General features: G+C 38.3%; 1 protein-coding gene across 11 annotated transcripts in view; it reads right to left on the bottom strand.

Moving 5' to 3' along the window:
• The window catches only part of CD44 (CD44 molecule (Indian blood group)), a 52,870-nt gene extending 41,343 nt beyond the window's left edge, over positions 1–11,527 (bottom strand). For 9 of the 11 annotated variants that reach the window (XM_033011136.2, XM_033011179.2, XM_033011188.2 and 6 more), the window contains exon 1: positions 11,318–11,527. In XM_033011136.2, the coding sequence (XP_032867027.1) occupies positions 11,318–11,384 (67 nt within the window). In that variant the 5' untranslated portion in view covers positions 11,385–11,527. The remainder of the gene's footprint in view (positions 1–11,317) is intronic. The other 2 variants (XM_033011213.2, XM_009969151.3) reach the window with 2 other exon arrangements.
• Between the last annotated feature and the right edge of the window lie 4,310 nt (positions 11,528–15,837).

Here is a 15,837-nt window from a genome sequence, read left to right as displayed (position 1 = left end):
ATCCTGCATATATTTAGGCAGTGGAGATATGTAAGGGCAATGCACTACTGTTTGTATGCAATCATCCTCAAATAGTGAAGCAGCATTGCCTCCAAAAAGCGCTGGAATCATTGTGAAGCCAGTGATTTTGCTGTGATGCTTGTTGATTCTAGTAATCTTGTATTTTAATGAGATATAGCTGGATTTTGTGAAAACATCCAGAATTAAATCAATGTTTGAATGACAAATGGTACAGTGATACATTTCTCAATTCAGGTACTGTGAGTTTCATGACATTAGAAAGCATCATGGAATCAGATTCACTCTGAGCAAGAGTCAATTCAAACAGTGAATTAGGGATAAGCCATCCTAATAAATAGAAAATCCAAGACAGGTAGTAATTTATTATTAATAAAGCACCACAAGATTTACACACACACAGTCTCCCTCCAAGGAAATTACTTACATTCTTGAAGCAAAATTCATTGAATTTTCTGTCAAGTAGACTAGACAAAGCAAAAAACTAATCTTGTGTGACCCATTATTACCACATGACAATGAGTATTAACAGCAAGCTATATACAGTGCGGAAGATGTATTGAGACCAGTAAGCTTGTATCAGAGCTGAAAAGGAAAGCAAGGCAGTAAAGGACTCTCAAATCAGAAGTAAGATCTCATCATGTACTTGCAAAAAAATAAAAATGGGAAATTCTTTAAACAAAGCAAAGATATCCGGAACAGCAAAGTAGCTGACACAGTGTGGAACTACTTTTCTAGATGATCTGCTACCAGTCATTGTGTATGGATCCCATTTGCCTGTCTTGAACACTCTGAGAGCAGGTCTTGGACACACCTTACTGTATCAATTCTGTAAAACTGCCAATTCAGCTGACTCTTAAAACTATTTGCTCTGAAAGGATGGGAGATATAGCAATCCATTCAAGACAACAAACCAGTAACTTAAAAAGCAGAAGGACAGGCTTACATTAGAACTTGAACATGTTGCTACAACCATCATTGTGGATATGTTTGTATCATGTCAGAGGTGGAAAAAAGGTGTTCATATGTTGCCTTGCAATTGCTGTGAGTCACTAGTAACATGATTGTGACTGGTGGTGATAAAGACCTGAGCACTATTAGTATGAGTATTAAAGTCAGATAAAGTATTTATCAGTTAATAAATTCAGTGCAGGTCTGCAAACAACGGGTTGTAAGGGTGTTTCAAAAATTAGGAAAATACTTAGCTCTTACTCAAAGAGTATTTTCTCACATGGTTTGTGCAGTTGAAGTAAGAATTGCATAGCCAGGCTCAATGATGGATTACCAAACAGTTAGTAACTGATGAGAGTTTCCTGTTCTTAAGATAATAGCTTTCCAGAGAATAAGCCAGTCCTCTGTACTCTTGTTTACTTCTGCAACAGTAGAAGACTGTTTGCACAAGGACTTTTTTTCTTATGAATAATAATGCTTATTTCAGTTCAAACAGCCCCATATGTGAAATCATAGCTGCTTTCTGAAATTCAAGAGAAAGAGGCACTAATCTTGTTGATGGAACACCACGCTGGGATTTAGGAGAAAATGTTCTATTTACAGCTATGTTGCTGAGTGACTTATTTTGCTTTCTCTCTGTTTCTCTACCTGTGAGGTGGGGATGAAATCATTGAATGCCAAAGGTCTATAACAACCCCTAATTATTATTGTCTGCTATCGGCATATTTGTCAGTTCACTTCTTTCTCACTAGCTGGGATCATCTGTATTAAAAAACAATAGATCTAGACTTGAAATTTTAAGTTCTACAGTAATTTAAACACATTCAGCCTGATTCCAGCTGCGCTGAATGTGTTGATGAAACACACCAGATAAGACAGTAACCCCCTCTAGACCAAGTGTTGCAATATTTACGTGAACTCCATGTAATGCAAGAAAAAGAAACCCTACACAGAACCAAATTTCATCAGAGACACCAGCTGTTTCTGAAATGATACATTGAGAAAGCATAAGACATCAAATCTCTTTCAAGAAGAACTAAAGTTCTTCTTATACAGAACTTGGAAGTGTCCAGCATATGACCAATGGAAGGAATACATCTCACACATATGTTGATGTCAAAATGTTCAAATGCTTAAGGTGCTGTAAGATACACTGAGGAGAAATCACTGCACTTTGTTACTAATGCCCACCTTGAGCTTTGAAGATGTGGATGTGCATGATCAAGTAGATGTTATCAGCAAACACTCTTGCAGGTTATGAATGGATATAACCCTTGCTGGGCCCAAGACTTTCAATGCTGTGGCTATGTTATATTTTTTAAATGGGTTTGTGAGAACATAAAAGCAACTGAAGAAAAAAACATTGCCTATATTTTATTTTGAAGGGTAACCTTGTCAGGTAGGGAGAGTTTTTTGAACTATGTCTCCTTTGCGTAGCAAAGGAAATTAATTAAAGAATTCATTCAGTTGCAAATGCAAAATTTTGGATGGAAATTCCACCAATCTTTTAAGGCACAGTTGCAACATTTGCCACTCTTGCATTGTTTTGTATGTAATATATGGTGTACTCTACACTAATTTACGATAGGACTGGCCCCCACTAGCATGTATATAAATAATAGGAATTGTTAGGAAATATAAAAGAAAAAAGTTCTCCAGCTCCAGAAAGAAACACAAACTTATTGTTATATGAACTACCTGGATAAAAATATACTCTCAGCAAAGCATTAACAGAAAACAAATTCGGATTCAGTCATTGGCCTTAATAATCTTCAATTCACACAATATGACTCCTCATGGAAAACTGGATAATCAGGATTTTCTCTAATCCACATGAGCCCACAGAAACAGAAAATGCTATCTAGCGCTTATGCCTAGAGATACTCTTAAAAAATTATTAACTGTGCTGGTGTTACCCTTCCATGATGCTCTAAGATTGCCTCTGCTTCAATGTGTTAAAAGCCAGTTAATTCTGCGCTCTGTTCAGTGTGAACATGAGCTATATTACTACTAGCTAATGTGTGAGACCTGGCAGGTTGAGGAGATGTTGATAAAATAAAGCAAAACTACTGAAACTTTTTGCACCCAACAAGAAGCCAGGACATACAGCCATAAGAAAAATAATGAATAGGACTGATCTAATAGAAATGTCAGAAGACATGAAAATCACCACACACACTCTGAGAGGAGCTCTGCAACATTTTACACCACAACAGCAAGCAAATGGATCCAGGGTTTTCCGAGGCAAGCCACAAAAGCATGAAATAAACTTCTTTCTAGGAAGTCACCATAGGAAGGTGTCTCACATGCTCACATCTGCCTGTTATTGCTTTTAATGCAAGAACTGTGATTTGGATAGATGCCTGTCTAAAACCTTAGGTGTGCCTATGCAGTGATGAACTGGAACCACCAAGTATCTATTCTTTGTAGGCTATAAAATGATTTTGCTGCATTGTGGAAGAGAGGAGTTTAAGAGTTTAGAGTTCAATATGAGATTTCAATAAAGTTATTTTTATTTTCTGTGCTAGAAGAATTTTTACTCCTTCCAAGGAGGTAAAGTGATTCTTGTTGGTGCAATGTAAGAGTGGGATTTTGTTAATACCAATCTTGTGAAGTTACTGGTTGTTCCTGCCCTATTAGCCTGATGTTGAACACAATGACAGTAAGTCAGACTTGCCAACACAGTAGGCCAAAATCAAAAGTAATTAATAAAATATATGAACAAGAGAATTTTCTTGTCATTTGAGTCTTCTCTGAGGCTTGTCTCTTAGAAAAAGAACTTGGTCTCTACATTTCATTTTGCCTGAGAATGACTAAGCTGCCGAGCAGAAGTTTTACTGGATCAAATGGTTATAACCTTCTGTCACACAGGCTGACGAGAGTCTAGAAAATTTATTGGACTGCTTCAGCCAGATGTTCCAGAGAGACAGAGATGGATTAGTGGGGAAAACAGTAAATAGGTGCGAGAAACAGGAAAAGTTGTTGAAAAGAAGATGTGGATATTTAAAAGATATGCCTGGGTACCACCTGCATACACATGGTTGCAGCACAGTGACACTCAAACTTCTCTGGACTTGTAATGTTCTGGCCACGTGGCCACCTGCCACTGCGACTAGATGTCCCACCTTCGGGTAAGAGACTGTGGGTCTATTTCTGGCTCCTCCTCTGACTTGCTGAGTCATTTTATGTCTCTTGGCACTCATCTTTCGCAGGGTATCAAGCCTTTATGTACAAATTCCTCCAAGATCTCAGAAGACACCTGATAGTTATCACTAGCAAGTATTGCTTCAAACAGGACAGAAACTTGACTAAATTTAAGACACTATTCTTCCATTAATTATTAAATCAATTTTAAAGTTCTCAAGCCTAAAGAAGTGTTAAGTTTGACAGCAGGACAAAAGATTTAAGTCAGTTCTCATTTGCCAAACAGCTTCAAACATCCCTAATCATAAAAAGTTAAGTCTTGAATAAGAACTTTTTAAGAAAACTATACTTCACATTCACTGTTGTCCAACAGGAACCAAGTGCTAATGTATTGAAAATAGCTGCCAGTCATCACACACACAAGTAAACAGGATAAAACTGTCAGAGAAACAAAGAAGAGTTTTATCCAATTTTTATAGCACTGCTACTGCAGAAATTGATTTGAACAGAACATATATTATTTCACTTCCATGTTCTAAATGTTCCTATATTCTGAATTTATGCATAAGCAATATATAGGAACAGAGAACAAAACCCTACTTTTATAAATATGAAGACTCATTAGCAAAAGAGGCTTTTTTCCTACACTTACATTCCTGAGTGAATGATGGAAAAGTGAAATGACATGTAAATTAATGGAGGACACCTAATCAAGCAGGAGGAAGAAGAATAGGGAAGTGAGTGAAAGGAAAATGTTAAGATGAATTCAGGCCTCACCCTCAGCGTCTTCGTTATTAATGCATCATGTTTCTTTACAATTGGCAAATACTAATTTCCCTTGAACCTGCCCTGTGAACTACTCCACATTGCTTGTGCAGAAGCTTCACCCAGCATGCTGTAATGGGGTTGGGAAGACCTGGCTGCCCCTTGCAGTGATGTACTGTACTACTGCCTTAGTCTCCTCATTCTGCAATAAGGATACTCCATCTTATCTACAAGATGTGCATTGGCAGATAGCAAACCATAGGTAAACGACTCATTGCTACCATCACAATCACCCCTATGGCACTTCTGCACTATTGCATTTACATGCTGCAAAAAGAGCAGCTGCCAGCTTGCTTAGTCTGTTTTGAGTGGGCAGGTAGGCTCTGCCTGCTCTCTGAAAATGGCTGCAGTCATGCTGCTCTGGCAAGCGTGATGCCAACCCCTTGCTGATAAGCCTCCTTGACAGCAAGATACGTTCTCTAAGAGAGGCTGCCAACTTAAGGTTGGTGCTTGACGTTTAGACCCCGATTCAGAGAGCAGCTTGCTTGCTGCCTGGACAGAGCTCATGCACATCTGTTCACAGGGTCCTGGGTGGCCATGGACCATATGCTGAGCTCCATTTAACCTTTCACTCTGTATGGGAATGGTGTAAGAAACTATTCATTATATCTGCCCACACATACCACACCCTGTTTCTTTACAGACACCTATACATTAACCAAAATAACAATAAAAAAGCCCCCTAGGGAAATATACTTCTGAGAACCTGTTTTGCTAACATGCTGCCACTGTGAGACATATATAAGCAACAAAAACTATGTCACAGCAGAATTTTTTACTATTATATGTTCTGTCAAGGGCAGCTTCTTATTTCTGAAGGCAGATATTTAGCAAAACAGGTATTAACTGTGTAGCTGATCATCACAGGCTAATGCCTTTCTGCAGCTGTCAGCCTGTACCCTGGCAACCTCTTTCATAATCATCTCACAGTGCTTTTAGAACAGTATCATTAGCAGAAACAGAGACGGAAGTTTTACCACAGCTGCCACATGTCTGATATTTTTTCTTTTCTTTTCTTTTTTTTTTTTTTTTTTTTTTTTGCAAAGACACAGTGCAGTCTCTTACAGCTTCCAGCTACTGAGCCTAGCTCAGTCATCAATAGAAAGAAAGAAGAGTGAAGCAATGTATTTTTCAAACTGCAAATCTAAGTTAAATTCAAGTCTTCTCTGTGATTTTTACTTTGAATTGGTGTGGCTGTGTGAGCTTCCATGTTAGTAATTGCTAAAACTGTAGATGATTCTTCAACTCCTTTCTGTTCCCCTTTTTTTTTTTTTTTTTTCCCGTTTCACAATGTGAGGGTTGAAGGGTATTGTACTGAAATAAGATTGCTGCATTATACAAAGCAGCCAGTGTTGTCATGTAGAGGAACTGGAAAGTCCCAAAGTCAGTGCGTACAAAAGAAAGTTCAATTAAGTTCTTAGTTTTAGGTACAGACTCCAAAAATGACTGAAGGTTTCATTAGGCAGGAAACAGTCACAGAGGTTTGAACTTTAAATCGCAATTAGCTGAACTCTGTCTAACTGGAAAGATTTTCCAAGGAAAACCCCTCTTTCTCTCAGTTGCCTTTTTACATTACTGCCTGCAAACTCATTCATGGGGCAAGCTGCTCTATTGCTGCTTGGGTGGGGTCAGCTCCGGCAGCTGTAGCAAGGGAGGAAAATCACAGCCAGCTGCTACCAATATTACTTCTGATGCCACTGTAGGGGGGCCTGTGATTTGGCAGGGAAAAATCTGATAAACATTCAGGACTGACACAATCCACTCTGCCACCAGTATTAGCAGCAGCTGTAATGGTCACTGATAATTACAGTGTCTGATGGCTTTGATTACCACCTCCCTGGGAGTGAGAGACAACTGCATGTTAACAGCTGATGAACTTCTGGTCTAGTCTGGAAAATGACTAGCAGCTACACCAAACTGGCTTCATGTCTGTAGTTGTCAATAAGCCATGGAAAATGGTCTAAACCAGCAGATATATCACAAAGACATCCTTACAGATAAAGAATGAAATAGACTGTGGATGTGGGTTTTACTTGGAGGCAACCATGATATGTGTATCAGAGATGTGTTGGTGACAAACCCAACCTCTCTTGCTCCTCTCCCTTTGCTGGCCTTCAGTTTGAGGTTTGAAATTCTTTAGTCTAACACTTCAGTTTAGTGTTGAAAAATTAAATTTCATAAAGCATGCTCTCAGTTACCAGCTGATACTAAAATATCGTGTCTTCTGAATAGCGTGAATTGTTCCAGTACAATGTTGTATTGTTTTCAAAGTAGACAAGATTACTGTGGTGGGTCATGTTTGTTTCATGATTATCTTCTCTGTGAAGTTACAGTTCACAGGTAGCTATGTACATTTAACCTTGGTTCCAGAAAAAGCAGTTTTAGAGGAGAGTTTGTCAGAACACCTTCCCTTGCTCTCTTGCATAAGGTTCTTTTTTTTTTTTTTTAAAAAAAAAAAAAAGTTTTGTAAATAATGGAATAATGGAATACATGTCATGCGAAGCTGAGAATTATCATCTCTTGTCTGGACTGTATTTTCAAACACTTATCCATGAAGACAGGAACAGAAATGCAAGGCAAGAAGACCAGAAAACAAATGGAGAAGCCTTCTTATAGCATTTCTGGAATTCTGAAAAACTTAAGTTCTTGAGATGACTTCTCCTCTCCTTATATAAGAAGAAGCTCTACATAATTTTTTCCCTGCTTCTCCACAGTGCATTCCACTACCAGTCAACTACATTCAGAAATAAAATTATCCTTTTATCAAAGAAAAAATAGTTACCAGAGGTCTTCAACTCTATCTTCTTATTCAGTAGCATGATCACCAATACCCAAACTGTCCCTTAAAGATGTTTATCCAGTCTGCCCTCACCTAATCTGTCCTTGAAAATTATGTCTCTTAGCAACTTATTTTCAAACCTAATTACTGCTGCTGTCTAGCCACTCCTTCTGAACACTATCTCTTCTCTGGCAAGTACATTGTCATCTAGAGTTGTTTACCCTTTGCTTTTTAATTAACCCATATCCCACAGAGCTCACCAGAGCTTTTTCCTCTGGTATGTCAGCAGTATCGTTTTTATTTTTTCTAACTTTTCACGTATCTATAGGCTCTACTCATATTATACCTTAACTTGATTGTTGCTGCTATCTTTTTTATTCCTCATGTAGCTTCTCCTGCTTCTGACAGTTGCTATCCAAATTGGTGGAAATGTCTGCAGAGTTTTACACTAGGTTCTTGCTTGTATAGGTTTCAGATTTCTTCTCTGTCTTAAATTCTTCAAGGATTCATGCTGTCTGTATAGCTAGTTTTAGTTGCTTCCTGCAATCCACCATGTTCCTTGACATATAACCAAATATCCCTTTGAGATGTACATTTTTCCTCACTATATTTTCCTGCTTTCTTTCATAAGTTCTTTCATTTGAAATGGCTGTTGTCCTTCAATTAAAGCATTTTTTTGTACCCCTTCATGAAATTCTGGAGAACCCATCTTTTCTACAAGTATTTCAGCAGTAATGCGCTCATGATTCTGTTGTTCATACCTGACTATCACCATCTCAGGACATTTCATCCTGCTGGTATATTCTTGCTACACTAGAACCTCATGCATGTTTAGGTGCTAGATGAATAACTGCAATATTAATATTGTCTTCAAGTCCTGGCCTATCAAAGTCATGGGAACTGTTCTCGAAAGAAAGACTTACCAAGTATGGAGGAACATTTAATTTAACCTTGGCTAGATCTACCAGTGGTTTTAAAAGCATTTAGTTAAAGTTCTTCCTCAATTGTATGATGCTATCTTTCCTCATTAAGCCTTTCTCCGACTTCCTGTTTTCAAGGTAATGGTTCTGCATTGTGGTGAACACAGGTAGCTAAACAATCAACAAACATTTCTCCAAAGACTGCAAGACAATCCTCTGCCATGGTTTGTTGGCTCTATGTGTGAGAGTATATCAAGGGCAGGTATATAACCTTTCTATTAAACAATGATGGAAGTTCGAGTGATCAATAAAGTCTAGTTACTTTGCAGCTTTGGGAAAATAGCCAAGATACACACTGTAAGGACTAACTGAAAATAAACTAGCATAAAGAGCTTCTTCAAACTGCTTTATTTACATGTTTACATAACAGATATACAAGCTAAGAGGTGGGCAGGTCCCTTCCTTTGTGACTGGCTGATAGCTCTAGTAGCCTTGTCTCAGAGGCTTACACCTTGTACTGAGGCTCTGGCAACCTCTCCAGTGCTAATAGCTAAGCTCCTATCTCCCACTGGTGGACTTATTCTCCCTCATTTCATTTAATCTTTACTACTAGTTCTATTCCAGCTTCTTCTAGTTTGGGGATCAAGATTCTAGATTTTGCTTTGTGTTAATCAAGGAAAACTTTGAGAGAAATATTTTACAAATACATAACACTCTCAGGGGAAAATCTCCCAGGGGAGAATCATCATTAACCAAGATGTCAGCATCTATATTCTCCATCTGGACTCCTAAGACAACAAAAGTCACATTAATACAGTGAACTCACATGTCAGTGACAGTATGGTCACAGCAGCACAGAACTCAGGATAAATAAGCTTTTCAGCTGCTCTCTATATCTCATCTTTCATTTAGTAATCATGTTAACAGAAATCTCAGGTCCTTTCTATTTCTGCAAAATTCTGTACTAAAAGAATCAAAATTCCAATTCAGGAGCCGATCTCAATTTTGTATTCAAGCAAGGTATTTCCCAACAGCATTGATCACTACTCCATGATACACAGCAAAGACACTGGCTTAAAAAAGAAATTAAACCCGCCATCAACTAGTTTTGAAGTCATTACTGACTACAAAGTCATGCTGGAACACACTGCATACCAGCTAAAATGCATTGTAGCTACAGTCTAATACCTTTCTAAGCCATTAAAGAAACTTCCCTGTGGGGCATATGTGAAGTCTGACATGCTTATTTTGTAACTATGCTGAAGACTAGATGATGGGGTTTTCTGCTATGTCTCACTGTAAAAATGCATTACTCCCAGAGTCAGTGCAGACCCTGCTTCTTTAGAATGTTCCTGGCAGCTCATAAAAGGAGAAATCAGTTTAGCAGGCGGTAACCAAATAATTATAATACTTATACAGCATAGAGACTTGGACCAAGCCAAGGTTTTAAACACATCTCAGACATATATTTGCCTACAGTACCCCTACCCTTTCTCTAAGGGCTTTATCCATATACCTGATTTTAGCAAGAGCATTTCGGTATAACAGACAATTTTAAAAAGGAAAGCAATGAGGGTGCTTCAGCTATCACAGATGCGCTGGGAACTGTTCATTCTGACACACCCATTCACAGCTCGGCAGCACTGCAACCATTACAGAAGTATCCACTGCTGCTCAAACAAGTAAGATATGTATTTACTATACACACACACAGAGCCCTTGGGTGACAGTAGCCATGAAAAATGTATTTTGTTAGAATCCTGGAACTGATGAGGAGAAAAATAATGTAGAAGTGTAATTGTTATCCCTAACCACAAAACGCCTCGAGGCAGCTGCTATCACAGTGAGAGTCTGCTAGAAGCATGGCCATTCCCCTCAAACACAGTTGAGCCTGCACCATATGAAATTTCAAAAGCATTTTATCATTTTGGACAATTTTTTTTTCTTTCTATTAGCATTTCATTTTTAATCACAAATATTTGAAGCCAATAACTAAGCTACATATAGTTAATTGATAAACAACTGAATTTTGTTGTCACTTCAAACCCCTCTTTGTTCCAAAATCTCATCAGTCAACCCCAATAAACCTCAAAAAGTCAGAAACAAGCATGCTTGGCATAAAGGCTCTCCAAATTTCAATCACAGATCACTGCAGTTTTATTTCTGTTCATAAAGGCTATATCCAAATGTAGTACATATTAGCTCTTAGTTCCGCCCATGTAAACTCCAGAATGCAGTTTTATGGTGGGGAGGAGGGGGGGCACGTGTGTCAGTCCCCATCTCCCCCACCCTCCCTCTTTTCTTTACTGTCTGAAATGGAGCTGGGAGACCAACCAAGTATGTAACAGCAGCCACATTGTCAAAGCGAGTTTTACTACAGCTATTCTAATTTCCCTAATGTACTTCTGTTCTTAGTTTAAACTTAACTTTAATGATCTACAAATCACTTTTTATACATATGAGGTTGCTTTTTACAAGCAATACACAGCTTTCCGTGATTGTACAGACTAGCACAGCTGAGGTTACAGTTCTAAAGCATCTCTGATAACTCCTACAAATGGTAAAACTTTATATAAAGAGAGACACAAGAAAGCTGCTAGTTATCTAGTAGAAAGGCTCTTGCTGTCTGAAGCATAAACTTACTAACAATCATAAGTGTTTTCATTCATAAGAAACTTACGTGTTTCTGTTAGACAAAGCTTCAGCAAACATAATCCAAAAGTTGCCCATAGTGAGAAGATGGCCATTGTTTTCTTGGAACTGTTTTGCAAAAAACAGAGATCCTTGCAAGCTGCAGAAAGAAGAAAAGCCCCGATGCTTGTTAAGCCTGCAGCCAATGTGTCTGAAGTTTGCTGCACGTTTTATTCTGATTCAAAGGAACTGAAGTAATGACATAACTGGGAGGGGGAGCTCCATCAAAAGTCACACCCATATTGCAACAAAAGTTACCCAGCAGTGGAAGAAGTAGGGGTGGGCGGGTGGTTAGTACTGACTAAGCAGCCACACTTGAGTTTTAAAGAGGCACTGAACCTTCTCTTACACAAGTACAGTCAATAGTTATACTTACTGAGCTTGCAGGAAAATTTGTGTAATCTCTCGCGAGTTAGCTCAGAAAGGCACTGTTTGTTATAAGCTTCCCCTTCTGCATTATAAAATATCCTCATTAATGCAAACCAGGTGAACATAAAGCACTAGAATTTCTGAACCCCAGCAAAGCATCTGCAACTGCCTGGATGTTTCCCCAGAATATTTTGCTTATTTTGTCCCATCTCACTGTTTTGTTTTTTTTTTTTTTTTTTTTCAGTTCAATTTAGAGCAAGTAAAATGTGTGCTCAGTCATGAACCTTTCTAAAATGTTTTTGTTTGTCCCTGAGGGAAAACCTCATGCAGAAGGTAAGTCAAGGTGGTTCAGTCTCTCACAGCCCATTCAACTCTTGGCTTCCCTGCACAGGATGCTCCAACAAAAGTGGTAACTAATGCCAGTGCCAGCAGTGATGCTGAGGACTAAGGCTGGTATTTTATTGTATTGATGATATGAGGTACAGAAGTAATTATTCCTCCGATTGCCAATTTGCAAAGCAGAAAAACAAGATGAGAATGTGTGACAGTCTTTGACATTCAGACAAAGTCTGAGTTCCTGAGGGATATATGTTCATTGCAGTGTGGGGTGCTGTGTGACTCTAGATGCCACTTGAAATCCATGGTGAAAACCTCAAAGCCTCTACACATAAGTGAAAGGAATGTCTGTTGTGTGCCCTGGTGATTTCTCAAGGTTCCTCCATACACTGGCCTCTCTTCAGAGCTTCAGAATTGTGACTGGTTTATACGCAGCAGCATGAGGGGTTGGTCGGGGATCACCAAAGCCAGTACATCTCACCTTTAACAACAAACATGTGGCAACAACTGACAGCCAGTAATGACCTGATTTCAGTTTCACTCAGCAAATTTGAAGTTAACATTGCTGTATCAGATCACCATTTTGTCGATCCACCCACTTGAAGAATTTTCTCATTAATTTTTAATTTCTGTTAACACAAACAGTGGAAAAATACAGACAGGTCTTTCCAGCCACAAGCACAAGAATGTTACACAAAGAGGTTTTTCCAGACTTTGTCTTTTCTATGACTTTTGACTTAGAGATGGCTGGCTATCCTTTCCTCAGTCAGCCAAATTTTTAGCAACAGGTTCCAACAGGCTTTTCCTACAGGTCTAGAATATCTGATGGGAGAAGGCTAAAGTGAAAACACAGAGGATCTTTTTATTAAGAAGCTAACAACTTTGAAGTTGCAAATAAACCCCATTTTATTTAGTTAATATGCTACTTTTTCTTTTTTAAAAAATGGCTTTAGAAGCAAGGAAGAAACAATCTCCTATACACTTTACTGTTTATAGTAGTGGAAAATAAATAGTTCTGTGAATTCCTGTATTCTTATAGCCATAGATATTTTGGCATCAAAATATATGAATGAAGTTTAGTGGGATTTAAAATGCTGGTACACAGTTGTTGTAAGTTCACTAAGCACATCTTTTTCTTCAACTGCTAAATTAATGTTTAAATTCACCCCCATGGATGAAACAAAATAATGGAATATTTAATGAAAATTTAGGTATCTTTGACTCTTATTTTTTTTTGGTGAGCATAAAATACCTCTCTGTTAAATTCCTGTATTCACAATTATATGGAATGTAAAAATGAAAGTACGTTTTCTTCGGCACAGGTAAATGGAGATTGATGTCCATTTTGGGGATGTGGGCAAGTGTTACAGAGGCAAAAGCCTTATTTTACCAGGAATGGAAATTCCTAGTCTCTTTATGGTCTGAAGTGTCTAATTCTAGCCCTTTTTGACATCAGATTATGAACAGGTTGTTCTCTTAATACTGAATATTATTTGATATGCATCTTAGATTTCTCAGTACCTCTGTGGGTGTTTGGTGGAGGTGGGTGGTATTGCGCTTCGGAAAGTCTCTTGCTGTTGCCCTATAAAACTGGGCCAAGATCAGGCACATTTAGACCAGGTGCATGGATGTGCTAGTACCTAATGCAAAAGGAAAAGACAGATGTATACAATAAAAATAATTCATCACAGTATGTCATTTCATGTGATAAACCACAGAAATAACTGATGAACTGTATGTCTATAACAAGTAATTTGTCCATGTCACATGCCGTCTGCCTGCTTCCATGCCAGCGTAGAACACACACGTGCATTTAAATGCACTGAGTGCTTCAGAGAGGTGTCATTAACAAATAAATAGCAAAAGTGACACAAAAATATTACCTTCTTTCCCACTGAAACATGGAATTTTTTCCCTAAAATATGTTGGCTTAAGGTAGACAGCAGTTCATACTTAGCCTAGGTACAGGGCCTGATGCTATCCAGAAAATTTAGTCAAAGGAGATATACAACTCTGGGAAAAGTTTGTTGCTTTGGGGGGTTTCTTTGTAAGAAATACATACCTTTTCCTTTAGCTTGGGATAATCTTCGTATATAGGAACAGAAAAATCCTAAATCAAATCTTCAGATGAGGAAATGTAGCAGAGCATCATTTTAAGTTGAGCCTATCAGTTTAGTCCCATTATGAATTTGTTCCCATGACATTATTGATGGCAACTCAAATCACAGTTAAATGTTTGAGCTTTTGGAGTTTGCTTACTCACTTGGCAACAAGTAGCTAAATTGCTGACACTAAAAATTTGTAAAATAATAAATAATACTAAATTAAGTTTTCAAAAGAGAATTAAACAGTACAACTAAAAAGGATAAACCCCCAGCATTTAAAAAAGTGTTTTTCTGTGAAGCCTTTGACACAGCATATACTGAATATATGAATGTGTAATATAGTACAGGAACACCAAAATAATTCATTTGTGATTTTATCACATATGTGAACTGTTGCCAACACCAATTAATTTTGATAAACATCCCATGAGGGAGTACATGTGTTGGAGCCATAGAAAAGTAACATGCACGGCTTACAGCGATATAAAGAGATGGTTTTTGTGAGAAACTCCATAGAGGATGAAATTCTGGCCTAGTGGAAGTCAATGTCCAAAATTCCACTGAATTCAGTGAAGCAGCCTCTCCATATAATGTATATTTATTTGGATTTTATTATGTGGGCAGACCAGAAGGTGAATGTACCTTAATTTACAATTTAAAAAATGCCACCAGTGGAGATTGGCTTCACTATCAAATAGGAACAATTGAAAGGTGGGAAGAATGCAGTTTTGTTTCTGTCAAAATAGCTGGCATTTGTATGTTTAAAACCAGGAACTTTGAAAAAGGAAGCTCCTAATTTGAAAAACTTTTTTTTCCTGTTATCAGCAGAAATACTTTTTTGTTGTTGTTGTTAATTAAAAAACCCTTTTCTGAACATATTTTGGTGGAAATTTCAAGCTTGTTATGGGGAGTTGAAGAACATAGGCTTGGTGAATATAAAATTCACAAATCTCATTAGGTAATTCTGCTCATGGCAGCTTACATTCTACATAGACTGCAGCTGGTCTGTGAGACTGGCTGCAAGTCAGTGTTGGGGGAGGAGGGAGGATTTTATACCCATTTAACTGTAATCTCAGTAAAATATGGTATTTTTAATGTGATTTCCTCCTGTGTCCCAAGACTGCAATATTGTTTCCTGTGTTTCAGACTGGATTTAATTTCCATGATCAACCATGAAACCAGGTTTTGTAATGGAAGGGGTTGTAAATGCTTCAGTGTATCAGATCCTGTACTGCACACTTTTCTTGGGCTCTGAGTGCTGATGGGAAGCATAAGAAGAGCCTGTGCTGGTTTAAGCCAGAAAAGCTGCTCTTTTGGCTGGAGGGTAAAGCACTCCCTTGCGAAGTTGGGCACCCGGTTCTACTCCCATCAACCTTTTGTTCCTAGATGTAATTTACAGCCTGTGTCCTGCAGAGTGTTAGGAAGATGAACAATGGCTCCTAGTTGTTTACTTCTGAAAAAGGCAACAACCCAGATCACCCGCGTGGATTCGTCAGCCTGTTTTACTGGTTTGCCCCAGATCCCTAAACAACTCACTAATCCAACACAGGCAAAAATCTTAACAGCCAGAATCGTTCAAGTAGGCCATAAGGAACTCTGCAGCAAGGATTTTCCTGTGGCAGACCGTGTGGCCCCATCAGCTTTCTCATTCCTAGCACTGTCCCAAAGCACGGGCTCCCTGGCTGACCCACATGGCTCC

This window comes from Tyto alba, unplaced genomic scaffold, assembly GCF_018691265.1.
Source record: "Tyto alba isolate M040663 unplaced genomic scaffold, T.alba_DEE_v4.0 Super-Scaffold_18, whole genome shotgun sequence".
Taxonomy (NCBI): Eukaryota; Metazoa; Chordata; class Aves; order Strigiformes; family Tytonidae; genus Tyto; species Tyto alba.
Note: the sequence above shows the minus strand (reverse complement) of the source record. Positions and strands in the feature narration are given on the sequence as shown.